This window comes from Cibotium barometz, chromosome 8 (genome assembly GCF_041138505.1).
Source record: "Cibotium barometz isolate CiBa-2024 chromosome 8, ASM4113850v1, whole genome shotgun sequence".
NCBI lineage: Eukaryota > Viridiplantae > Streptophyta > Polypodiopsida > Cyatheales > Cibotiaceae > Cibotium > Cibotium barometz.
The window spans coordinates 1,044,877-1,072,503 of NC_141053.1; the positions used below are offsets into that span (position 1 = coordinate 1,044,877).

Sequence of the window (27,627 nt, forward strand, 5' to 3'; positions counted from 1 at the left end):
TTGGGGTGTTTCACATAGATCATTCAAACTACAGCTAACCCCTTAAGTGTGTTCTCCCTATAGATGTAATAAGAGGAAGTCATCCTTGAAGGGCGTTGTGGGTGACCAAAGCTGAATGCAAAAATCAAATCGGTCAACACTTTAAACTACAACTGCCCCACAAGCAAGGTAATGATGCTCTCGATCACAACCTCTCATAGAGTTGTAAATGCCAAAATGCTTGAGATGGTGGTGAGAGGAAAGCTCAAAGCTTGGGGTGTTTCACGTAGATCATTCATACTACAACTAACCCCTTTGGTGTGTAATTAAAGAGGGAGTCATCCTTGAAGGGCGTTGTGGGTGACCAAAGCTGAATGCACAAATCAAATCGGTCAACACTTTGATCTACAACTTCCCCACAAGCAAGGTAATGATGCTCCTGATCACAACGTAACCAATGCCATCAATAGGCACATATGTCAGTAGGTGGTGGTGATGGTGCATGGGCAAGGCCCAAGGTAGTGTGCTGAGCCTTCTGGTTTCTTCCTCTTTTTGCAATCAACAAGATCTTAGTGTTTTAAGGTTTTTGGTGGTCTTCCAGAATGCTGCTAAAATTATACAACACCAAGAAAAGGTAGACCTAAATCTTTTCCTCTCCTTCAAATCCACTCCTAAATCCCTCTCTATTAAGCAACACATTGTCCACAAGTTCTTTCTGATGTCAACATATTTCGGGTGAGAAATAAGCCGATATAGGCAAATGTGGCACATTAGCTGCCAATAAGTAACATTTTTATCAACACCCTTCTATTAATTTGGAGCTCCTCTCATCGCAGTCCCACTCCCTTACCACAACGGAGTGGGATTACTTCTGACATACAGGTCTAACCTAACATTGATCTTCGACTTCCTCCAATTGGTTTACTTCTAATTTCTTTGCTACTCTCCCACAACTCACTCCTACCATTATCCTCTATGCCTAGCACATATTGCAATAGATTTCAACCAAGAGAAATGTCCTACAACTCACGTGAAGACCTATGCACACCTTTTAAATATACCAGACTTTAAATCCTGTAGTCATAGAAAAGTATTATTATATCTCACACAAAGTATGTGATGCAAGAGCTTATGGACACCACTACTCACATGGTTATCATTGCATAAGCAGCTGTTTTTTGAACTTCCCGGTTTTCCAAGGCTCAGTATTAATATGGATTTATAGTAGTACTTTTCATGACATATGCCCTTTGGGTCTTTTAAAAACTTTACGGTAACACCCCTCCCACACCCCCCCCCCAAATATATATATATTTTATATATATATATATATAGAGAGAGAGAGAGAGAGAGGTAACACACACCCAAGACTCAAAGAAGCATACCCTCTACTTGAGAGAGAGAATGGCTGTGTGTGTCATAAGCAGGGCTGATCATCTCATTCCTTATACGAGGTTTTCACCTATAGCTTTGACTGAGAGTGGACTCCGCACACGAGCACGAGGCTGACATGTGCTTAATTACAATGGCTCGCCCATTTGTTTTCCATTTCTTTGCTGTTTAGCTTTGAAAGATGTTTTCATTGTGTATTTACTCTTAGTCTCACAAAAACATTGATGAGCTCCGTTCTCAAACGTTAATCCCCCACCAAGTTCATGACCAAATCTCAATAGCTGGCAGGAATGCATGAGATGTTTCAAGTTCCAACAATACCAGGCAGAAATAATACAGACCAAATCTCAATAGCTGACAGCCTAAAATTTTTGGTACATTCATGGCCAATTACTGGACCACATAGTAAAGACGTAAATTTGATCCAAACAAAATCAATCTCTTTGCCACTATGATTCCTACAAGCTTCCATCATTTCCGAGGCAAAATGATATATTGACTCCATCTGTTTGATAAGAAAGCCATCCCCAGTTTAACACCAACTCAGACTGCAAAACCAACATGTGTAAGTGCGCATGATGGACCATGCAGACTAGCCACAATCCAAAAGCTCCCTCCCTACCACACACACAACATGCAGAATACAGGCTACAGCAAAATCAAATCACAGCACTTCGTACCTTTAGCAGAGGCTTTGTTGTCTTGGGGCTTGGTGGATGGTGGGACCTCTTCTTGAGGCTTCATGGCAGGGAACAGCAACACTTCCTGTCACCCATTACCATGGGGTTAATTTATTGCCACCCAAAATAATTTAGGAGTGAAACATACAGGGAACAAAGAAATATCACCAAGGATAGCATTGACATGCAAGCACCAACCTTGATGTTTTGAGAATCGGTGAGAAGCATGGTAAGCCTATCAATTCCCATACCCCACCCACCTGTTGGGGGTAAGCCATATTCTAATGCTGTGCAAAAAGTCTCATCAATTGGCATTGCTTCATCATCACCAAGTTGCTTATCCTGCAGTTTTCCAATATTGAAAATGTAGCTAGTCTATTCGAGGGATCAAACTTACACATCATTAATTCATGCCATGTCAAAAAGAGGATTATTATATTCACGTTTTCCAAGAATTCAGAGTTCAGGTTATTTCCCAACCTTCACCAGGAGCAAAGTACAACCTAGACAGAAAAAGGGTCTCCAGGCCTACTATATGAGCTATACCTCCACGCATAACATCAACCACCAGGAAAAAGTGTGGATTTCTGCAGATGGACTTGCATCTCTCTCTTTAACAAGCATGGATGGCCAGCAGGAACAAAAGACGTACTAAACGTTTAGTGTGTTGTTACTCCCAAGAACAGTGCCTAACCAGCACATTATAAAATCAATTTACACAAAAAAGAAGACATGAATTGGGCTGTAGTTCCACACAACCCCCTCCCCCCTCATTTACCATTCTTAGAGAGAGGAAACCGTAACTTGGTAAGCCCTCACCCATTTGTTACTTTTCCTGACACTCGTGGCTCAAGAGTTCTAGTTCTTGATTTCATTGCACACATGGGATAAGTAGGCCATAGGTCTGGGTTGCCCCTAGCACCCTATGTCTCCATATTCATGGCAAAGAAGATTGGGAATTAGCTGCTGCACCAAGACACCTGTTTACATCACCACATACAAAGCCATTACTTCCCTAGCAAACATATAAATAGAAGTCTGCAGCTGAGAGAGGACACTTGAAAGGTTCATTTAAATTTGAGTGTTAATCGTTGCACCCCAAGGGCTATAATGCACCTGGATTTACAAAGGCAAAACTGAACCTACGTGATCCACAGACGTAGCACTCTGCCACAGCCAATTTCTGTGCAACTCACACAAGGAAGGAGTCCCCTCAGGGACACAATCTTAATATAATGGGATTTGTGAGCCCATAATCCTGATGAAGCCATGCCTTCCCTAGCAAACATATAAATAGAAGTCTGCAGCTGAGAGAGGACACTTGAAAGGTTCATTTATATTTCACTTCTAGACTACATATTTATTATCAGCCTCATACATCTAGTCTATGCTTGGAGAGTGATCTGAAGGCTTACTTTACCTGAAAAAGCAAATATATTGCTCAATTTTTCTCATTCCCGATAAAAACAAAAATAACAATAATTTCCAAACCAAATATATATATATATATATATATATATATATATATATATATATATATATATATATAGAGAGAGAGAGAGAGAGAGAGAGAGAGAGAGAGAGAGTTTTCTCCAAAAAACTACACAAAAGTCTTAGTTTCAGGGAGTGTTACCTTTAACTGCTCCATAAAACGTTCGCGCTGAACCACAGGATCGTTTAGCTCTGTGTAAGCATTACAAACCTGCATACAATTATGCTACTCAAACTCTTATATACATACATTAGCCATCATCCTAGCACCTGAAAGTAAGTGTGAACCAGAGCAGACATATCCCTAGCAGAAAGCAGCATACAATTATGCTACTCAAACTCTTATATACATACATTATCCATCATCCTAGCACCTGAAAGTAAGTGTGAACCAGAGCAGACATATCCCTAGCAGAAAGCAGATTCGAGGATAGTACGTGCCTCATGTCTGTTCATGAATAACTCAAACCGCTCCGTAAGCCCAGGTTTGGACCTATGCCATTTTGCAAGTGGACTCATGATCTGTGGATGGTTTATGATAAAACTTGGATTGACGCATTGAGATTCAAGGAAATGACCAACCAGCTGCAGAAATTAACCGTGAGAGAATTCAGTCAATACAGCAATCTTTAATGAGGTCGATGCATTGAGATTCTTTTTCATTAAATTGAAATACACACAAATCAAAACTTTGAGAGCAAGAAAGTTTCAATTATATTATACAGTCCACAAAACCCAAAAATCCAGTTCAAAACCGCAAACCGAGCGCAAGTATTCTAACCTAACATGAATATGAGGACTGCAAGTTCAAGGTTTAAAGCATGCACACACATAGGAAAGGGACATATATTTCCAAACCTACCATCAAACTTCTTTCTGTTTCTCTACCTATCTTGCTCTCTGTCTCAACGACATTGCATGAGGCTGGTCGTATGAAAATATGATAATACAATCCATGAGCATTCTTCAATGAGTACCTATAGATGGACGTTTGAAACTTGTCACCTTCTATACAACGACCCCAACTTTTGAGGAAATTCAAAAAGGGAAGGCAGTCTCTCGTCACTACTCACCATCATTCAGCAGCAATGGTTTAAAAGCAATAAAATCCAAGTTCAAGGAACTGTACCATATCAAGACCCATTGCTTTTTCTTTCTCAAGTTAAATTTTGTATTTGCATCAACCGTGTTTACAGAATGTCTGTTCTCTACTTCATGCCTGCAATTTTAGCCTTGCCTGTTCTTCTTTCACTCTGTTTCTTGGAAGTCTGCAGGACTTCTATGCCCTGCAAGAATTTTATTTGACTCCTAGGTTTCAGGAATTTAAAGAGCTGATGTTTAACAGATCTTGCTTTTACAATGGATTACAATGTCAACTTGTTGCCACATAGACCATAGTTGTCAAAACAGCCTGTTTTTGGAGTACAAACGCTGCACGCATGTGAAGACACCTCTTCGTTGTTAACGGTGTTTCCATGTTGGGATGCTTGCTAACCAACAGATCCCAACACCGTTGACATGCAAGTTGGTATTTTTTTCCTCTCAAATCCAAGAAATTACGTTATGCAGTTCTTGAAAGTGTTGTACTTAAAATTGCGTAACATTCCTTGCAAAGAAAGATAAATGTACCGCTTATGACCTGGTATGATTACGTGGTGGTGGGATTCATTAAATTGGGATAAATTGACGACTATGACCTTCAAACTGGGCTACATTCAAAAAGTGCACCTAAAATGAGGAGGAGGAAGGAAAAAGAAGATACAAACAAGATAGAGGGAAAGATCAAAGACATTGTGGAAGTGTGAGCAAGACTATGGAAGTTTCTTAATATTCTAAAGTTACTACTTTCATAAAACAGCCAATAACCAAATATACATTGTTTAGAAAAACATAAAGCATGAGCTTTCAGATCACTGTTTTGAGCCAAAAACTTCAGAGTTCAAAGGGCAGTCTCGCCACCTTTCCCTAGCCATGCTTTTATTAATGAGGCGAGCCATTAGAAAGTTGGAAAAACTTCTCATTTCTTTTGAGACAATGTGTCAAAATAGCACTAACAAAAGCATGATTCTCTGAACTACTTTGATGCACCATAGAATAGAAAGAGAGGAAAAATACAAACGGTGGAAGATATGATTCTCTCCATCTAACCTACTATATATTACAATTATGAAATAATTACAATGCATCTTACATGATCGGCTGAAAACTTAACTTCTACAGCAAGAAACCAAGCCTTGAACTGATTTTTGTTAATCGCTTATGTTCATTTTGAATTGCCACTTTTAATAATTTGATCTTCACTCTCTCTTGGCTACTCCCAAAAGGCTTGTAGAAGATGTTTTGAATGAGGAAAGAGGGATCCTTTTTATAGAAAAAATAGCCCAACTAAGTTGGTCGGCTAACTTCGTGTTAATGTGTGTTAGTTGCATTAATCTACACTTTGCAATAACTTCATTCACACGTAGCCCTTTTTACATTAAGGCTCTCATCATGGCTTGATTCTCTACAAAACCCGAACTTTGACTAGGGGTCTAACCCTAACCCTAATAGGTAGCCTAGTATGACATGCATCCAACAACCGAGGATAATGCATGTGACATGATGCTAGCAGCTAGATACCAACAGCTCTAGACACTAAATATAGTGATGTCCTATGCATTGGCATTCCATAGTTCTCAATTTTTCGGTAACAAATTCCATGATGACTGAATCTTCAATTTCCTTATGAATGCATTATGACAAGGCATGGAAATCAAGTCATCCTCTTCAAAACTCCAATTGCAAATAAGGAGTCGAAGTAGAGAACATATTCGAATTTTTGAGGAAGCTGAAGACACAACCGGCACAAACCCTGTCAAATCCTTGTTCACACCTACCTTGGGTTGGTATCATGGAAGAATATGAAAATAGAGAGAAAAAAGTAAAGTGAGTCATAGTGCCTCCCTATCTCACCACTCTTGGAGAGAGATAATTGAAGAGTAATTGAAGAGAAGAAGGATGTACGGTCCTCACATGACCTAACCATGGATCATCTAACATAGAACCAGTTAGAATCCACATACCTGAGAAATCCTAACAAAGATTTAGTAGACCCAACGTCGTATGCATCGCATGGCGATAGATAGTGGCTAGCAAATCACCACTCAATCGTAGGTTCAATGCCTCGAACCACCCCCGAGCCTAAGGTCTGATCGCCGCGAGCCGGCCAAGCCCACATGACCCCAACTTGGCGTCCCATACCACCAAGCCGAGCCACCCGCTTGCACCTCCATGCCCCTAAGGTCTTGCATGGCCCACGCACCTCTCTTGTCCGCCGCATGGATACCTCTGATAACAAGTACCCACAAGGTCACTTATATAGCAATAACCCAGCTATCAATAGCTCTCTTGCTTTAATTATAAGCTTGTAGCTATAACTAGCTCCTTGCTATTATTTATTGACCAACGGCCAATCCAGACTTCATCCAGCTAGTGCCCTTAGCCTACATGTTAACACTCCAAGTCCCCTCGCCTTGCTAAGTCTCAACCCTCATCTTGGGTTAACCCTAATCCTAATCTTGGTTTAGCACCTACCCCTAGTCCCAAGTTAACCTAGACACCACTCTAAGTGATTCCTCAAATCTTGACAATCACTCACAACATCTAATCAACAAGTCTCCTGGTGACAAGTTTTATGATTCATCACGTGCTCTCTCATGATGACCAAATAATGTTATTGCATTTCGATACATGAGGCAACCTAAGTACACATGAGAGAGATGAGTTTGAAACTTCTCAATCTAGAACTTAGTGCCTAACACCAATTGGCAAATCCATGGTTATAGGATTGCTTGTGATATATTGACTTTGTGGAGCATCTGTGTTGGAGATGCAATCCACACTTCTAGAGAGAACTAGCTCATGTGGTGAGACTAGGTTTGAGGTTTCGACAAATTGGATAACTGGAGGTCACCTAACACCTTAAGGTTTTGGGGTCTAGATGGCTAGACCAATTTGTGGAACACCTCAGTTAAGCGCACTTGCAACTGGGATGGGTGACCTCCCGGAAAGTGGGAGGATCCATGTTTCCAACATGGTATCAGAGCCTACGTTGTGATGTTGGAAGCTAAGACCTCAACCAAAGTGTGGCTTGGGGGGAGGGAGGGGGGGTGGGGAGGTAGATGCAATCCACACTTCTAGAGAGAACCAGCTCACGTGGTGAGACTGGGTTTGAATCTTGGCAAGTTGAGGTTTCTACAACTAGGTCACCTAACACCTTAAGGATAGTTCCACGAAGACATCTACATTCCAAGATTTTGGAATCATGTGAATTCTCACCTGTCTTGTGGGCTGCAAACCATAGAGATGTTCGGTGAGGATTATACTTCCTAGTTATTGGGGGTCCAATCTTAGGTGAGGATAGGACAAAGGAGATCTTATGATTGAAAACACAGGCTCCGTTCACTTTTGGGCGGGAGATTTTGTGTTTGGTATATTGTGCCTTGAGTACATGCTACATACTCAGAGGACTTCTCTCGCGCGTGAACAATTGTTTCACATACATGGACGTGCCTGAGATGGGAGAGTTGATACAACTTGTAAGCAGTTGATACTCCAGTGTTTTGCCATGCTCCGACAGCCAAGAAAATTTGTTATCTACCCTCTATGCGCCCTGCTGGTCTGTACCTGGTCGTAACACATACCCTACTAGTCGCTAGCATGGCTGGCCAGTGTGCAGGCCTTGGCTGGCCGCCTTAACTTTCTCATATGGCTGGCCTATCATAGCCACCCTTACGGCTAGCTGCCTTCCATGCACTCAAGGCTTAAATTCGCCCCCTCTCCTATGTACCAACCTGCCTGGCCCGACTGCTCCTTCTCCACTTGAAGTAATGAAGAAAGAAAAGTAAGATGGTAAGGATACATATGAATGCCCAAGACCAAAAGGGAAGAGACGGATCTGACAAGGATAGAACCCATGGATGTGGGGATTGATGGGTTGACGTAGGAAGTGCACAAGACATGCGGCAAGGAAGCCATGGAACCTTGCATGGATGTGCAAAGTCAGGGAGAGGAGAAAATTGCCGTTAGTATGCAGGCTGAAGACACCCATAGTGCAAGGAAGCCATGATGCCCTCCTTGCTCAACCTGAGTTTGCCCTTGTGATGGTAGACAAGAAAAGCAAGAATGCTGGGCTTATGTTGGCTGTGATGCACATTCACATGACCTAACCAAGGATCATCTACCATTGGACCACTGAAGATTATGGATAGACCCAAACACCTGAGAAACCCTAACAAAGGTTTTGTAGACCCGACATCATATGCATTACATGGCGATAGATTGTGGCTAGTGACTCACCACCCAACCATAGGTTCAAAGCCTCGAACCACCCCCAAGCCTGAGGTCTCATTGCTGCAAGCTGTTGCGAGCCCACCAAGCCCGCATGACCCCAACCTGGCATCCCATACCACCAAGACGAGCCACCTGCTCACAACTCCATGGCCCCAAGGTCTTGCACGCCCCTGGCAACTCTCCTGTCCGGCACGTGGATACCTCAAATAACTCAGAAGTGCCCCCAAGGTCACTTATATCGCAATAACCCAGCTATTATTCACCTTGTTTTATTTATAAGCATTCTTGCTTTATTTATAAGCTTTTCGCTATAACTAGCCCCTTGCTATTATTTATTGATCAACGCCCAATCTAGACCTCTCCTGCTAGCGCCCTTAGTCCACATGTTAACCCTTCAGGTCCCCTCGCCTTGCTAAGCCTTAACCTTAATCCTAATCCTCGGTTAGCAAATGCCCCTAGCCCCCAGATTAACCTAAACCTAAGGCTGGCCAAGATGTAACAAAGGGGAGGGAAGGAAGGGGGAGATGGCACTTCTGGATGTCCTTAAAAATTGGCTTCCGGATGTCCTTAAAAATTGGCCCTAACCTCTCATTACTTGAGAAGTGAGATTAATCAATCCCATGACCCATAGGAAGTAGATTGAGCTTAGTGCACATATGACAATGAGATCCTCTCCAAGGCCTCAGATAGCATCCTCTGAACATATCCACCAGATGTGCCATGTTTGTAATGTTGCCATCGCTCACTAGAAGTCTTAAGGGCTTGAAGAGTTCCACCATAGTCATCTCCCACGAGGAGGCTATCCAGTTTATCCTTAAGAGTTAAGACTGCTAATCATCTCAAACTAAAAGTTCGCAGGGCTCCAAGAGTTTTGAAGCGTGTAGAGGGCATGACATGCCTCTGGGACAATGATTCTGTGCTGCACACATATTCTACTGTTCACTACGTTATACTGCTGCACACATATTCTACTGTTCACTATGTTATACCAAAACAAGCTCTACAAAACATGAATTTTTATAGTCTTCCACATGATAAAAGAACAAAATGTATAACAATCTTCCACACAATCTTTTCATAGTGATCATAAAAAATCTTTTCATAGTGATCATAAAAAAGCACACCAATGTGGGGGAAAAAGGTAACCTTGTCAAGGAGACGAGCCGTGGTTTGTGGCGGCGGACAGTTTACTTCGAGTTTCTTACAAGCTTCTCTCAAATAGGTATTCGCCTCCTCTGATGAGAGGTCTTCGGGTATAGTGAGGCCCCCAAACTCCTTCAGCCCTTCCATCATATCTATTCTCCTGATCCAGATAGTGAGAGAACCAAATTACAAGCATAAGAAATCACAAGATAAATAGTCTCAAGTTGACAAATGACTGTCCCTATTTGACACAGAAAAAATCAATTATGAAGAAGGCCTGGAAAAGGACTATGCAGAATTGCAGAAATGCTATTGCCACCACAAGCTTTTGATCTTGAAATATCACCTGAAAGGTGGTGTGAAATCAATCTTAATTGGATCCTTCTCAAACCCTTCTGTATGATACGTTATTTTATAGCCACCGGTGATTTTCTTTACCATACCTATACAAAAACAAGAAAAAAGTATCTATAAAGCAATCTCAGATAAAACTACTAAAAATTCTGCAGAAAAGGTAGACAAAAACCTGAAAGCATCTCCTCTGTCATGACCATGGTATCATTATAGTCCGCATATGCCATGTAAAACTCGCAAGTTGTGAATTCAGGATTGTGAGTTAGGTCAATTCCCTCATTGCGAAACTGCTTTCCAATCTCATACACACGGTCTAGGCCTCCTACCACAAGCTCCTTCAGGTACAACTCAGGGGCAATCCGCATGAAAAGTTGCATGTCCAACTCATTGTGGTGTGTTATAAAAGGCTTAGCAGTAGCTCCACCCGCAATCATGTTCATCATAGGGGTCTCAACCTGCAGTTCAAATGCACCATCTGTACTCTTATACATGGACACAAAACATGCCAGCAGATACTCGGCATATTTCAAGCATGACGATACATCTCCTCATAGATTGCAAAGACCATAAAGAAGGTTACATGAAAGAGTAACCTCTAGAAATCCACGACTATCAAAAAAGTCCCGAACGTATGATATTATTTGTGCCCTTGTTTTGAAGATTTGCCGGACCTCTGGATTAACCATCAAATCAAGGTAGCGCTGCCGGTACCTGGTTTCCTGAAATTAGCAAAAACACAGCTAAGCATATATGAAAACAAAAACTGCAAATCTGTCACTTGCACCGTCAGAACACTTCAACCTGGTCTTTGAGAGCATAATGCTCTGGATCTCTGGGCTGACCAGGCATCCAAGTTGCTGCAGCTTTATCTTGCTGAGCATCCTGCCAATAGCAACATTGCATCAGCAGATTAGATGTGGTCGTCTGATGTGGTCGTCTAAGTAACTCCCTTTATTTGTGACTATGAAATTCAAGCAACTTTGGCACTACAAGACCTGCACTCAAGATTTGGCACAAGTAAAACATCACATTGAGCACCTTCTTGACAGCAAAAGCTTTTTGTCTTGGCAGCATATGCAGACAGGGTGATAGGACTTGAAACCCTGTTGGAAATATACTAAGCTCTCCCTTCATGCTTTTACCTACAGGAGAAAAACAGTATATGTCAGTTTTTGTACGATAAAATGTGCATCAGGTTACTAGTACATCACAATGCTTAACCTAGAGTGGGAAGAGAAGAAAAAAGATATGTCCCCTCATACCCCTCAGCATGTTTTGAAGGAAGATACTTCCTTTCTTACATGCCAACTTTGCTCCTGCTTCCCATTGTTGTCAGCCTACTTCCCTAAACCCTTCTTTGTAAGTCAAAGCCCTATCTTCATTCGCTGCAATTCTGTGATATGGTCGTTAGAATGGATGCAGTGCCATAACTATCAACTTTAAAAGCCTCTACACTTGTCAAGCTAACTCTATGGCATGAAGACGTGTACTTTTGTCGATCTATCAACAGTTTCCTACACAAACATGTCTCTCCGATTTGTCAATGAGATGAAATGAGCATTTTTGTAACTACCTTCCCTCATGAGCTGAGTGCATCTTCATCAGGTCTACCCTAGTTAAAAATACACAAAATGAACTCCCCTAGATGGCTTAAAGTCATAAAAGCACATATCTTGTAAGATTTGAGCAATGCACTATTCTGAACCATGAATTCCTAAGGTGCATATCAAGACTAAACTCACTTTCTAAGGCCAGAGTGCCTCCAACAACCACTTCTAAACCCAGGCAATGCTTTTGCAGGAGGGTTTGATAGCATCTTCATTCAAAGAATCACATAGGGGAATTTCCAAGAAAAATAATACCAAGTAACTAAAAAGTACTTTCCCCTCCAACTCTTTGCTCACTCTCCAACACTGTCAAATAGACTTACTGGATACACCTTTCTGAAAAGTCTTTGAGGTATTTCTCCTCACTTAGACCTCTAACAAGTTTTCTTGTTCACCTATACACTTCCATTTCAGACTCTAACAAGTTTCCTTGTTCACCTATGCACTTCCATTTAAGACTCTAACAAGTTTCCTTGTTCACCTATACACTTCAATTTAAGGCTCTATCTCAATGAAAAAAACTATTTTCAAGGAGAGTTTCGTAACTCTTGACTCATGGGAATTGTCTATAAGCACTTGCAACCAAGGTGAACCGCAATGCCAACTAACTAGAAAATATTTTTCCTTCTACCCCTTCACACACTCATACTAGACCTTCCCACCATTCTTCAGCCTGCACTGTGCTCACATACTGAACATTACATGCTTTTGGCTCGAGGCTCAAGGCCCGAGGATGTTTTTCTGTACAGATTCTAACTTGGCCATTTCTCCCTACGCTACATCTTGCTGTGCCGGCTCTTCCTAGTGTCTACTCATCTCCAAGCTCTTCAAAATGTGCACAATCAAGGAAATTCCTCTCCCATTGGGTCTCACAGAGCTCTCTCAACTCCCACCCTTTTCTTATCACTTCCTCTTTCCCAGTCACACCTCATTCACTCACTCGTCTCCTTATTGCACTGTTGTGAACTCTAGATTCAGTTATTTGAATTCTTCTTGTTAATTTGACTACTTGATTAGTCATTTGATTGAATGATTTAGGCGAACACTTTCAGTTTTAGATGCCTTTCCAGTAAGACATTTATGCCAAGTACCTGAATGTTTTGGCACAACATGAGAGGACACAAAATAAACAGCGATTGGCCTTCATCTAGATTAGTTTCAAACACACGATTATTGAAGACTTCACAAAATTTTAAGCCACATTGTTGAGCATGGTTGAGCATTGTATGAGACACTTTTAAGGGAAACCACATCCATTTCAGTAAAGAAGCTGTGGGCTAACCCGGAAATCCTTGTACTCCTACAATATCACCACGCTTTATCCCAGCATGCAGTTTGACAAACTGAGGTTCCTCCAATCCAGAATACCTGGTTGATGATGGCACTTCATTAGTCACTCTATAAATATCTATGGCAAAACACTACAGATGTAACAGAAACTACATCTTCAGCTATATACAGAAATCAGAATAACAAGTTATGTTGGCTACTTACTTTGCATCAGCCATCACTTGAACCTTGGCACCGTCTCCATACAGATCATAGAATAACAACTTAACTGATGACCTCCTTTTGCTCATGACCCTCCCTAGAATGCCAACAAAATAACAAGAGGCTATTAAGATGCAAAAAAATCATGATTTGAACCCACATAGAAGATACACCCAAGAATGCAGGCATGTACAATTTATTCACACCAAGCAGTGGAATTAAAAAAACTCATGGCAGCAAAGTTAGAAAACACACCAGCAACTGACACCGTTGTTTCTGATCTGTGTTCCCCATCTGAAAGACCCGTAAACTCTTTCACATACTCAGGTATGCTCATTGATACTGCAAATTTATGAGGATAGGGATTTGCGCCACTGCTTTTCAAGGCCGCTAATGCCTTTAGTCTCTTCTCGTAGTAAAGCTGCACAAAGTCAACCAGCAAAAATTTAAAAAAAAACAATTTAGCATCCAGACTTACAGTTATCAAATTACACATCAAAAAGGCAACAAACAGTAGAAGACAAGTCTTTCAAACCCGGGGATCCATGTCATCCTCATCCTCATCCACAGGGCGAGGTTTGCCAGCCCGTTCCCCCTCTGCAGCTGCCTGTGGTGAAATGAAACAGGAATCTCTTTTAAAGGCAATAAAGAGCAAGATACAAACTTCATAAAAGAGGACAAGTCAAAACTCATCCTAAACACCCCCATCTTGGAGATAAACAAGTCACTCACACCATATACCATGACAATTTAAGTTGCCATAAAACCTTATTTCTCAACAGAAAACATATTTCGAATTATCAGAAAACAAGACCTCATTCTGAAAAAGAAAAACTAGACTACCTATTGCCAAACTAGTAAGTAATCTACAAGCCCTAACTTTACCTTCTTCTTCTTCTCTTCCTCTTTCAATCTCTTCTCCTCCTCCTTTTGTTGTTGCTTCAATGCTTTTTTTTGAGCACTACAAAACAAAAAAGTTGGATAGCTTTTATTAAAATGAATAACAAGCAGCTACTAGAACACACAATAAATCCTAGACAAATGGTGGGACTTTAATCGATCCTCATACTTTATCATCTCCTGCAATAAGATAAGGCGTTTAAGTGGAAAGATCAAGAATAAGAGCATGTCATGTGCGTCTACTCAAGAAGCTTCAGGTGTCATGGATAGTACAAACTCTATGATTTGACATCCCTACTCAAGTCATCAATGCCAAAGAGCACAAGCAGGTTACACAAATGTCCACCTAAGTTGAGAACATCATACTGAATTTCTATTACATCTTTGAGTGCCATGAAGACATACTTCGTAAAAAGAAATGTAATACTATCACATGCACACTTCGGATACATGTGCCATGTACGAGGAGGAAGAACACAACACCATTTTCCAGTGGACATCGTTAAGAAAAAAGATTTCAACAACTCCGTCCTCATTGTGCATGCAAAGATTTCATTAAAGCAATCTTGAATTATGACAATCAAAAACTTGCCTAAGAAAATAAGTGGCTACTACCATGTGAGATCTCCTCTATAGCTGATCTGAGGGCCAATTTTAGATTAGAACAACTTAACAATTAACTTATTGACCCATGTGAGGCTCTCAGCAGACAGGAAGAACACAACACCATTTTCCAACGGACATCATTGAGAAAAAAGATTTCACCAACTCCGTCCTCATTGTGCACACAAAGATTCCATTAATGAAATCTTGAATTACGACAATCAAAAATAAGTGGCTACTACCACGTAAGATCTCCTCTAAAGCTAATCAAAGGGCTAATTTTAGATTAGAACAACTTAACAATTGACTTATTAACCCATGTGAGGCTCTCAACAGACAGGGTGCGGTGGGCGGATCTCTTATTTACATTAAAATTGGTTTTGCATACTTGTTAAGAAAAAGGTTGTAGCATTACATGCACACCTAATGTAAGATGTTTAATATTATTCATACTCTACCTACTTGATGAATAATTTGTGCGCGTGAGACTGTTTTCCGGTGCGGACATTACCGAGATTTATTGCCTGTGAATGTCCACGCGAGCCATGGGTGCCTTGCAAACCCGAAGCACGTACTTGACCAATTTTGGAATATGGTTTCACAAGGGTCTTGCATGTGGTAAGTATAAACCCGGATCCTTTAAATTCATTTGAATCATTATTATGGTTATCACTAATGTGTAGTGTGTACGCATCTGAAAACAAGGTGAACAACTCACAAATTGGGTGACATGAGGAAAAAGACCACCCACTAGGTGAGTGGGTAGCCAGCCAACACTAGGCACCCACCCATCAAGCCAGAACTTAAAAATGCAAAATCACTAAGTATGCGGGCAAGCACAAGACATCTATGCCTTTGAACATAGAATCCAAATGCAAAAATCCTTACTTTCATTTAAAAAAATCCATATAGACAAAGATGTCTTTGCCATGTAGATACGGGCACATCTTTCTTTTACAATTTTGTGGAATTAAGTGGCATATGTGATGGGAAAATTGGAGTTCATGTGCGTGAACACCTTTTAGAGGTGAGTGTAAACAGGGGCTTATAGCCACTAGCGTGTTTGTGTATAAGTGTGTAAGTGTGTAAGTGTGTGAACAAGGGCTTATAGCCACTAGTGTGTTTGTGTGTGTAAGTAGTGATGTCATTGGCTTGGCCAAGTGTCATTGCCCCATGAGAGTAGTGTTCAGAAAGATAAGGCATAAAAGGCATGCAGAAGCTTACAGACAGGATTATAGTTTGATAATGAATATTCAGCACCTTGGTTCTTGACGATTGCATAATGTAGCAAGTTGAGAGAGAGAGAGAGAGAGGAAGAAAAAGAGAAGAAGAACATAGACAAAGTACACCCAATTGGGTCCTAAAGGGCCCCCACCAAGGACTGGTGTATTTGCTTTATTGAATGATGAAAACGACTTTCTGTAGACCTTCCTTGGGTGTAAATCTGTAGCCTGAAGATGACCTTCAAATTCACCTTGCTTCGAACTTCCCTTGGCTGTCTTGGCCCTTGAAGTACTTTAGCACTTTGTGAATAATGAGATGAACTAGACATTGAAAAAGCCAATGTTTATATAGGGCAAAAACTGTGGTCGGTGGGCTTAAAAAGCCGTCCACCAGTTCATAAAGTCCCACGACCTGAATATGACTATAAAAGCTAGCACTTTTCATATGTGGCCATCAAGGCTGCTACCCGCCTTGCTCTTCTGCCAATAAGGTTGGCTGCCTTGCTACTGAAAGCCCTCCAAGCCTGACCGACTATGGCCCGTGCCTCCTAGCGGCTGGCCGACTGGGCCTATGCCCTATAAAGTCTGGCCAACAATGCTATGGGGCTTTTGTGGGCCAATGCCATGGCCCATGGGCTGCCCCAAAGTGGCCCAAGTGTAGGACAGCATGGGTAAACCCATGCCTCTGCTTCTCTACATGCATCTAGGTGCCCTTGCATCTGGCGGCAAGCCAATCATCAATACCCGGAACACCTGTCATCATTCCAGAGGGTCACTCACAGTACCGACAGGCGCTGCACTCCATGTGCGGGACTTGCACACCTAACCAAGACCATGTACGGGACTTGTACACCTCACCTTGGACACTTAGAGTGGACTCATCCAAGACTAGGGCTCACACAAGACCAGTTCCCACTCCAAGTCCTGCACCTGCCGTACAGATATGTCCATGTGGCATCCGAGTGTGGAATGCATGTAACATTGTGCTTTAAAGGTTAACATCATCAATCATAAGTAAATCATTATACCATGCAATCACTTGTCTCTATCATTTGTGTTTGTCACATCTCTCTCTCTCTGGCATAACTTGGCGTCCTCCCTAGGCCTTCCCTACACATAACCATATACATACCTTCATAAGATTGGAATATATCCAGTCGGAGGACTCTAACCTCCGTCAAATCGTCCCGTGCAGGCACTAATACAGATTAGCACCTAAGCCCTGCAGTCTTAAGTAAACCTACGCTTCTTGCAGTGTGATAGAAAAGAGCCTTACTTCTTGCTAATGGCCTGTCCGTCCGATGCAGCATCGGAAGGAGGAGGAGGAGGAGGAGGAGCAGAAGCTCCAGCACCAGCACCAGCGCCGTTACAAGAGTCTCCCATTTTTCGATTGAAGCAGAAAGCTTGTGCTCAGAGGGGTTGTAATCTGCAAAACGTGTTCCGCACGATGCGACTGCCTCTTGAGCTTCCCTGTTACTTGTTTACCAAGCCTCTCCAACTCGGGCTCGAGCTTTTTCTAGGGTTGAACTCAGTGTACATGTAGTGCATATAGATAAATCCACATTATTTTACCAGTTGTGTATTGAATTATAGAAAACATAAAGAAAACCCTTACGGCGAGTGAGAGATTATTAATATTCATATTATATCATTTGAGTAATTTATATAATTACTACTAAAATATACATGTCGCAAACCTGTAATAAGTTCATAACTTCAATTATAATAGTAATTACTTTACATTAATATATATAGCAAACCTATAATAAGTTCATAACTTAAATTATAAAAGAGAAAAAAAGGATGCTTCATTGTTAACTTCATTAGCAAATTTCATTGTTGGCCATCATGGAAGAGAAGAAGAAGAAAGGCTACTTCATTGTTAACTTCGTTGCAATATTCTTATTATTGGCCATCATGGGTCGATAATGGTCACACTCAAGATCACCAATTAGGACACTGAAGATCACAACAATCACATCATAGCATGTCCAATTAGGACACACTATGATATAAATGCAGGGGCATATTATCAAAAAGACATGCTCTCAACTTTGTGAAGCTCAAAATTTTGGTTGGGTGCCCATGTGTGTGGCACATGTTATTATGGTTGGGTTCTCATCCTTGGCTTTCAGATGCCTAAAAGAATGTTACGGGTTGAGTTATATTGGCTCTAATGATGGCTTGCAGATAAGTTTTCTCTTCTATGTGAAGAGAAAGATAGTTTCTTCTAAGCAGTGATGGCCATCTTGTTGCAGATAAGTTTTCTCTTCTATGTGAAGAGAAAGATGGTTTGCTTTAAGCAGTGATGGCCATCATGTAGAGCCATGTTGGCGCTAGAGTTGGAATCGTGCTGCATGAAGTTCACATGGTATGTCCAGATGTGCTTAACTTTATACTAGGGTGGAACATGTTGCATGATTCCACTTGTTCCACTTGCCATGGCCTGAGGTACTTCTCTTTAATGTGATGGTGCATGAGTGTCTCCATATGGTGTGTAGCTTGTGAGAGGGAGGATGTATGTAGCTAACCTTGGGCCAAGCTTATTTGAGAGATAATCAAGCATGATCAAGCACGAGTTGAGCTTTTGGGTTCTTCAATCAATGGAGGGTATTCAAAACAGTGATCTTACATTTGTGTGAATTAGAATTGATGAAATTATGTTGGACCCTTAGGTGATTGTTCAAAGGGAGAAAGGGTGAGGTGAAAGTAATTGGGCTAATTTGTTGGTAGGAGTCATGTGAGGGGCTAGTGTGAGTAGGAGAAGTTTATGCAACTGGATAGATTTTAGGACTTGAATAAAGGTAGCAATTCAAGGATAGGATTTTGGAGCTAGGCACCTTCTCAAGGCTATAAATATGTAACCTTTTGATGAATAAATATATAAGCAAGTACTTTTTAAGTATCACATAACATATTTTTAGCTTGTTTTGCTCTATCTTCTTTTCCAGCTTGTTTTGCTCTACTACTTCTTTTCTCGATGGCTTCTAATTCAGATTCAATTCAAGAGCTCTCACACCTACACCCACCATGAAATTCAACATGGTATCAATGCTTAGCGTTCCAGCTATGTCATTTTCTCTCCAACTGTGTCATTTTCTCTCCTAGTGCTTAGCATTTAGATATACAATTGTGTTATTTTCTCTCCTAGTGTAGTTCACAAAAACATCTAGTAGGAAAATTGTGATTTCTCTAAATCTAGGATACATAGTTGTAAACTACTAATTCTCATGTTATTTGTATGCTTCTTCTCAAATCTTAGCTTAAGATTCATTTTTAATTGAGAGAAAGAGAGGCTTGACAGTGGATTGTAGCAATTTTGGGTTTCTCGAAACAATAGGTGACCAAAGAAGGGCTTGCTGCTCTCAAAGGGTGAAGAATTGCACGATGATTTCTTCTACAAAGTTATAGAGGGCATTGACACTACTTGCTTATTTTATGAATTTAGAGCCTCATTAGATCTTGGAGCTGGGAGAAATCAACTCTGCACAAGAAGGTGTAGTTTTGCAAAAATTTAGCTTGCAAAGAAGCAATTGGTTGGCAACATACTGTAAATTGATTGTTTTTATGAGATTTACGAGCATACTTACACATAATGTTGCATTTCTTTTATTCATGGATTGGTCAATTCTTACATTTGCAAGAACATGCAAGATATGGTGGAAGCACCAATGGAAAAAATTATTTTCTAATAGATGGATTCTCATTCATTCATGAGAGATCCAGTATATATTTCCCATTATTCTACCTTTGGTGCACTACTTCAAACTTTTTTTAGTATACCTTCTTAAATCAATGTCATATTGATGAGTGAGGACTAATGGGAAGAGGAGAAGAAGAAAGGTTGCTTCATTAGTAACTTCATTGATAATCTTCTTTTGTATTCTTAGCCATCATGGGTCAATTTATGGTGATCTTGAGTGTCCAATTAGGGCACCTTATGATGATGTATCTATGAGTGCTCTCTATCCAAGCATGTTGTGAAATTTTGTTGGGGCTCTTTGCTTACCCATTGTACTAGAGGTAATAAGCATTGTTATTTGGGTGAATAATAAAAAATTTAGCTACCAGCTTCTCTGTAACTTTGTTGAGAAAGAGTGTCTCTTGATGAGACACAATCTTAATTAGATAGCCAAAGAGAGTCGTTATACACTCATAGATGGATAGGGCAAGACTATGGGTTGAGTTTTCAAGTAATGCCTTAGCCTCTTACCTATGTACCTATTACTTCTAGGAGTAATCTTTTTAAATGGGTCAACAAAGTCTAAAGCCCATTTCATGAAAGGTTCGAGAGTTTGGACATGTTTTAAGGGCTTCATAACTCTAGCTATTGGCAAGCTGGGTTTGTTGGCATTAATCACCTCGAGAGCAAAATTTCTAAGCATCTTAGTGTATCGTTTTGGTTAGTCCTATTGGATGTGAAAGGAGATGCTCTGAATAGACTCACAAAACACACACACAAGCTCGGAGAGCCACAGAGACAATAGCGCTATCTGGAATGTACTCTATTGAATCTAGAGCATGTGGAGTACAACTATTAAGCTCACCCCAACGTGTCATGACAAGTTGCCTATCCGCTGCGAGCTCGAGCTAGGCTTAGGAGCTCCACCGTAGCTACTCGTCACCGCTCTCCTCCTGCACTTGTTGTCACAATGAAGCCGTTGCTCTAATCCAATAAGTGGTGCAACCTCTCTCGCCAAGATCGTGTGGGATCTCCGCGGGAAGACGATCGCGATGGTAGCCTAATCACTCAAGCAAGAGGGAGAGAAGAAGCAAGAGGAAACAAGTGATTATTAGCAATCACTCTCCCAAATCCTAACCCTAAGCACACCACACATACTAGATTAGAGTTGCAAGAGAGAGGGAGAGAGAATGCTCCACTTCTATTACACAAATGGGAGAATGAGTTACAAACAAGCGAATTTCGCTTTTATAGTTCCAAGCCTTTTCCCACTAGGCTACTCAGGAGTAAGTGACTCGAGGTGCCCAAAACATGGTTACAAAACTTTTCTCTATGGTTTGGCCAATTGACCAAGATCCTCTTGTCTCGAAGCTCAATACTTGGAAGCGTCTTTAGGGCATTTCCCTCATCAAATGACAGGATTTACAATATAGTGTAGGTGCCCATTACATAAGTGTGCGAACATAGTTATCGTAGAAATGTGTTAACCAATATGTGGTTAATATACTCCCCTTCCTAAACTCGATCGCATCCTCATGATCGTTAAGAGGTTGTCGAGGCATGCTAGGAAGTGTCGCACTTGGTTGGTTTTCCTGTCTCTCCTGAAATGAGAGGGGTGGGGGAGTTAGTAAGATGGAAAGAAGTTAGTGGAGTATTGGTGATTAAGTATCCAACTAGTCTGATGGGATCTTATGAATTTGCTTTCTTGTATGTGCCCAGTAGTACTTGTGATTTTGTTTTAGTGTTTTTTCCTGTTTTGTCGCCTTTGTGGCACGACATCCTCATTAGAGGAGTTAGAGTACTTGAATGAGTAGACTAACACGAAATACTTAATGACTAGTATCCAAGTGATAGGTGGTATTATTAAGGATGGCTGAGTAAAACAATGGTGTTAGTAAGCAAGTGGCGAGGGGAGAATTTCGGAGGGACAAGGAGGCAATGTGCATGGAAATTGTTTGTGCTCCGAGATGTTGTAGGTCAATGGCGATGTTCATGAAGCTCTAGCATCTTTATCAATACACCATAATAGGTATCTTGGATCTCGGGGATGTTGAGTCATTAGGGTGCGGTATTCTCTCTTTTACTTTTTGTGGGTTGTCTTTTTCTGTCATTGAAGCTCATGGAATTGGGATCCTGTGTTGATAGAAGTGGTAGTCGATGGTGAAGATTCATAGATGAGTATAAGAAGAAGTTACGGGTATGATGGATTAGGCAAGAAGCATAATTATTAGGGTGAAGCGGGAGTGATTAAGAAGATCCAGGTGATGGATTGTACCATGACCAGCAGGCTGGCGCCCACCATGGTCCCCCCATCTAGAGATGTACTTGGATGGCCATTGATGATGAGGCTTTGTACAGTGTGTGTGTGCATAGGACAGAGCCCAGTGAGGATTGCAGGTGTTATGCATGGGCGAGGGCAAAAGGTGTGCCTATGGTCCTAATCACCTAGATATTCCTCATCACCTAGAGACTCTCTTTTTTTTGGGTCCTCATGTGGATGAGGACTTACATGTGTTTATTGGTCAACACACCTAAAGAGGGTTATGTACTAATTAACCCATTTGGCTAGATTTGTGAGCTTACCCTTGAGTTTTTCTTTGAGTGGTGGTTGGATAAGCTATGACATTCGTAGCAATGCCTCTTGGTTGGGTGACAAAGTCGAGGGGTGGGGTGGAGCATTGTGGTTGAGGCTCATATGGTTGAAAGGCCTAGGAAAATTGAACTTGTGAGTGCCAATGGGTTGGGTGTGGTTAAGTCCATAGGATTTAGTTGAGGAAGACCATCTGCATTGAGTGGAATGGTACTGGCGTGGTTGGTGTGGTTTGGGCCAACTACTGTTGAGGGTTATGCCATGGGATCCAATGATGGAGTTCCCATCGTGGAAGCCTTAGGCATCTAAGAGGCGCTTGGCACCCACTTTTGCCGAGTGACGAAGGTCGGTGTGGTTGTTGAAGCTTCTTAGTTTATGGTCAATGAGGCTTTGAGTGAGGAGTAGGTTGTCGATGCAGAGAATAGGCTTTTGATTGTGGTGTGGGGAGCCATGGGTGTGTGTTGCCTTCATGGAAGCCTTGAGCTTTGAGCACGTTGGTAGGCACCCAACATTGGTGGCTTCGTTGTGCTTGGGATTGCCTAATCGGTGGACCGTGGGGCCTTTTCGTCTCGCAGCTTCTTGGGAAGTTGTTGTGGTGGATGAGCACAAGCAGCGTTTTTTGGGTAGCCAAAGGCAAGTGTTGCCTTTGTAGTAGCCTTGTGCTCGTAACAAGCGGTCGGGGACTAGCCAACGTTGAAGCTTTGTCTTAGGGTTGGCTTGGTTTGCTTCTTGTGCTTGGGTGTTGAATATGGCCGTTTTGGGATTCAAAGCTCGGTGTAGCTGCAAGAAGATTCTTGGGCACCCACCATTGATTATCATGATAAAGATAAGAGGTCGGGGTGCTTGCAATGTGGGTGGTCAAGGATTTAGAGTTGAGGGGGAATGTCGACGACAAGGCTTGATTGTCATGTTTGGAGGTTGTTGACAGTGCCCTTTCGACCGGTGTTGGGGTGAGGCATGGGGTGTGGTAACAGGGGAGATTGTTGGTGATGAGGATGGGACATGAGGGGAAAGGGCAGTCGAGGGTGAAGGGGTGTGTATGTTTTCCTCTTGGGGACACGAGAGGACTATGGCCTTTTTGCCGTTGACCCTCAGGGTGGCCGTTTCTTCTTGCCAATTGATCTGGTAGTGAGTGACATCAATTCACTCTTTTCCAGTGATTATTTGGCCTTGGAGTGCTCTTGCATCTATGACATAGAGTCTGCACTCGATATTTCCTATGGAAAGTTTAGGAATGAAATACCTAACACTCGTTAAACACATTTCATGTGAAATTTGAATGTAAGTGTTTTCTTATGTAAGTGTGAGTTTTCCAAGAGCTTTACACGCCTCCAAGAATATGAGATTGGTGTGGACCATAGGGTAGATACGGGCTTGCCACCACTGTTGTAGACTATTCGCAGTTAGGAGTCCAATCCACATTCTTGGTGGGTTTAGTTATGGTGGTAATTCGGGGGTAGTGGAAGACTTACCAATTATTGTTGGGGGTGAGAGACAGTATGTACAGTTTGTGTAAAAGACCCAAGGCTTTGTATACATTGTCCACTAGGCAATTGAATCTTGGCATGGGCAGTGTTAAGAGATGGTTTGCCTAGGGAGACCCATGTTTCCCATGGCAAACGATTGTGGCTCGTTGTGTGAGAGACAACAAGGCATGTTTTCTTTGCATATTTCTACCAAAGTAGAAATCTAACCAGACCCGAAGGGTGGTCGTTTAATGTTGGGGAGCTACGCTCACACTCAGGCTATTAAGCGAAGTAAGGGCCTTTGTAGGGTTCATGAAGGGACTGGCCGTTAGGGCAGCATGAATTGCATGCCGAGTTTGCGATCTGGGAGAGTATCAAGTGCAACAAGGATTTTCAACCAATCGTGGTTGACTTTATCGCTATTGACAGGAGCGACCTTGTATGGCACCCGTGCATCATCAAGGGATTGATGATGACAAGCATCACAAAGAAAGAGATCGTTGCTCCTGGCAGTGGTCACAAAGTCTTCGGCAAAGGGACCCCTGGCCATAGGATGTGCAGGTATATGAATTTACTTTGAGAGTTTGAGTCCCTTTGCAGAGGTAAACATGATGTGTGTCCCAGTCATGGATCAGTTGTGTTTGTCGCCAAGATGCTGTCATAGGTGACGTTACGAAAGTCCATGATGACAAATGTAAGGTTGAAGGTCATGTCACAGACTTTTACCTTGAGGTCATGCGCTAGGTCCAAGGGTTGTGCAGATTTCTCATCTGCAAGCTTTATCACCGATGTGGTGGGAGCCCCAGTTTTCCCAACATGTTCTTGTGAGGATGCTTATGCCAGCACCACCATCTAGGATGCCTTTGATCACATGTCTATTATAGGAAATAGGCAGGGTTATGTTTGTGTCATCACTTTCAAAGTAGTGGCCCAACGCATTTACTCAAATTGTTGGTGTGCCTTTGGGTTGTGGGTTGTGGGTTGTGGTGATGGAGTAGTTTGGGATGATGGGGCTCAAATTCATCCAAGGAATCTGAGTATAGAAGCCTGTAGTTTTCGTTCCATCCAATCTTCAAGGTCATTCCATAAATTTGGATTACCTTTTAACAAGGTTCCAATGTGCATTTGGATTTGGGAGGAAAGGAAGGCTGAGATACCGGCCAAGTCATGTTGAAGATTTGAGTGCCATAGGAGGGTAAAATACCCCATCAAATTGTGTGTGGGCACCTCGTGAGTCTCTGTTAGACTCGGTGTCACTGTTCGCATATCGAGTGATTCGATGTGAACAAGGGTTTGTTGGGCTTGGTCGCATATGGAATAGGCACTGGAGAATTAGGAGACACGTGTGGGGCAAGATCTTCATTTGTCAACGTCATGTTGGCGAATGGATCGTCTTTGGCCGTGAGCATAAGCGGGGGCTCCTTCCTTACTTGGTGCGAAAGTTCAGGTTCTTGACTCGGACATTGAGTAGATATGGGGGGTGGTACGCACTCAGGTATTGGGTCAAAGGTCACCAAAATGGGTGGTAGCTCAAGTTCATCCTGGTAATGCTCTACTAGTGCTTGGGCCTCCTGAAGACGTTGCTTCTCGGGATGGCATTAGGATATACAGCCAATTGTTTTTGTTTTTTGGTTAGTTTTTGGAGGACTACATGGGGGAGTGGCATTTCGGCACGATCATTACTCCCGATGGAGGATGATGTGGTCTTTGTTGAGCCAGTGTGGATGCTAACCCGATCATCACCTTGGCCAATGTGCATAGAGTGTTGTTTCTTTTTAGATGTGGCCTTCTTGAGTTTGGTCTATATCCGTGTGACGACACTTAATGGGACAGTCGATATCTTTCCATGTTGAACGTTCAACCCATTGAGGGATGGCATGCCTTCGATTGTGGAGTGAGAAACTGATTACAAAGGGCAATCCAGGAAAGTAATGGTTGATTCCATAGCCGTAACATTGTGGTGTCACTCTCGTAAGCTCTTTTTTTGAGGGCATTCAGCCACTCGATGAGGTCCATGGTAGAGGAAACACAGAAGGGGTGGTTTCCCTGTGAGTGCACGGATGCTGTGCACAATTGGTTTAGGGTCCATGGGAGGCATCGGCAAAGGGAGATGATGTGTTATGCGTGTCGCAATGGCAGAGCCGATGGGCTTCAGGGGTTTAACAATGGACATGGTTTGAATCTTTTCATGATCAATGGGGACTGCCTGGAGAGGCAACGGTTGGAATGGAAAGATGGGCATATGAGAAAGTCACGGTGATGCTATGTGTGAGTAGTGAGTTGGGGGTGGTACCACCAATAAGGCTTGGTGCCAGGAGGAGAGGAAGGTAATGTTACAAATGAGCTTTGGGTTGTCATTGGTGTGGTGGCCAATTGCGTGGAATAGCTTTGGGTTGTCATTGGTGTGGTGGCCAATTGCGTGGAATAGCTTTCTCGCATGTTGTCAAGATTTCCCATTTATAGGCTTAATCAAAGGTGGAGGGGTCCTTTAACAACATGTGGTCCCTCGTGAAGTCTTGGATTGTGCAAGCCCAAGAAGAATGGTCCATTAAGTGCTTGTCACTCAATTTTTCCCTTTCTTCATAGCATGAATCAAGGTGCAATGTAGTTGCATAAGGTATCCTTGTAGCATGAATCAAGGTGCAATGTAGTTGCATGAGGTATCCTCTGGTTTTTGTTCCAATTGGAATGGTTGGATGATGGGGCTCCACTTGGGCTCGTAGGGTGCAAACCCAAGAATGAAGGCCTCTTATACTGCTTTGAAAGCGCCTTTGTGCCGAGGATCCAAGAATCGGAACCTTTGCACTGCCTTGCCCTTTAAGGCTAAGTCCAAGGAGATGTACTTTGGTTGCATCATCAAAAATTTCAAATGCTTGACATATTTGGTTAAAGACATCTATGTGGAATACGGGGTCTCCAACTTAGTGGAATTTTGGCAGAAGTTTGAAAATTTTCACCCACATGGGTTGTGTATGTGAGGTTTGTGGGTGTAATGCTGGGACCCTCCCCTAGAGCTTATACTAAGCTCGGAATGTCGAGTTATGGCTCAAGGGGAGGTGGTACGTGGGCGTGGGTGATGTTAAGCTCACCCTAACGTGTCGTGGTGGGAATAGATCCGTTGTTAGAGGGGGAGATCCGTGGGTGTGCTCGGGGAATCTATCCACATCGGGGTGCATGTATAGAGGGGGCCCACTAGATGAGGGCTTTTCATAAATCGTTTCACCCTTGCGACCACATGTGAATGTGCAATGGTAGTGGCCGGGGTGTCACCAAATGGAATGGAGGCACTAAGGGCATGCAACCATGATCGAAAAGTGTCCATGGTGTGCAGGGAAATTTAGAAAAGCTTCTACAGTGTGCATACGGACCAAAAATAGGATTTTTGGCTCTCTTTTGTCTCGCGCGTGAATGTACCCTTAAGGTAAAAAATGGTATTTTGAGGGGTTTTATGCGTGTAAAAACGACCCTAGTGAGTCAGGGAGGTAGAGCATGAGCACTACTATAGATTTGGAAATTTTGGGAAAAAAATTTGAGAACGTTTGCCCAGATGCTTAGGAGCGAACTACCGTGTGGCTTTTTTTTTTGGTTGAAAATGTCCGCCTAGACGCTTAGGTGCAAACGGACGTTGTTGCAAGTTTTTTTTTGGGAACGTTCACCTGGATGCTTAGGTTTGAATGATTGTGGCAAGGTTTTTT

The 27,627-nt window shown here is 42.2% G+C and overlaps 1 protein-coding gene across 1 annotated transcript; it reads right to left on the reverse strand.

The window, feature by feature from the left end:
- Positions 1 to 1,538: 1,538 nt before the first annotated feature.
- On the reverse strand, positions 1,539 to 17,649 carry ATKRS-1 (lysyl-tRNA synthetase 1). Its single transcript, XM_086801168.1, has 17 exons — positions 17,471 to 17,649; positions 14,354 to 14,429; positions 14,004 to 14,075; positions 13,724 to 13,889; positions 13,472 to 13,565; positions 13,260 to 13,345; positions 11,409 to 11,512; positions 11,172 to 11,252; positions 10,964 to 11,089; positions 10,543 to 10,825; positions 10,363 to 10,459; positions 10,020 to 10,176; positions 3,984 to 4,127; positions 3,685 to 3,753; positions 2,250 to 2,393; positions 2,052 to 2,136; positions 1,539 to 1,919 (listed from the first exon to the last, which is right to left on the reverse strand). Exons 1-17 carry the CDS (start codon positions 17,575 to 17,577, stop codon positions 1,915 to 1,917), a joined length of 1,896 nt encoding a protein of 631 aa, XP_086657294.1. The 5' UTR covers positions 17,578 to 17,649; the 3' UTR covers positions 1,539 to 1,914.
- Between the last annotated feature and the right edge of the window lie 9,978 nt (positions 17,650 to 27,627).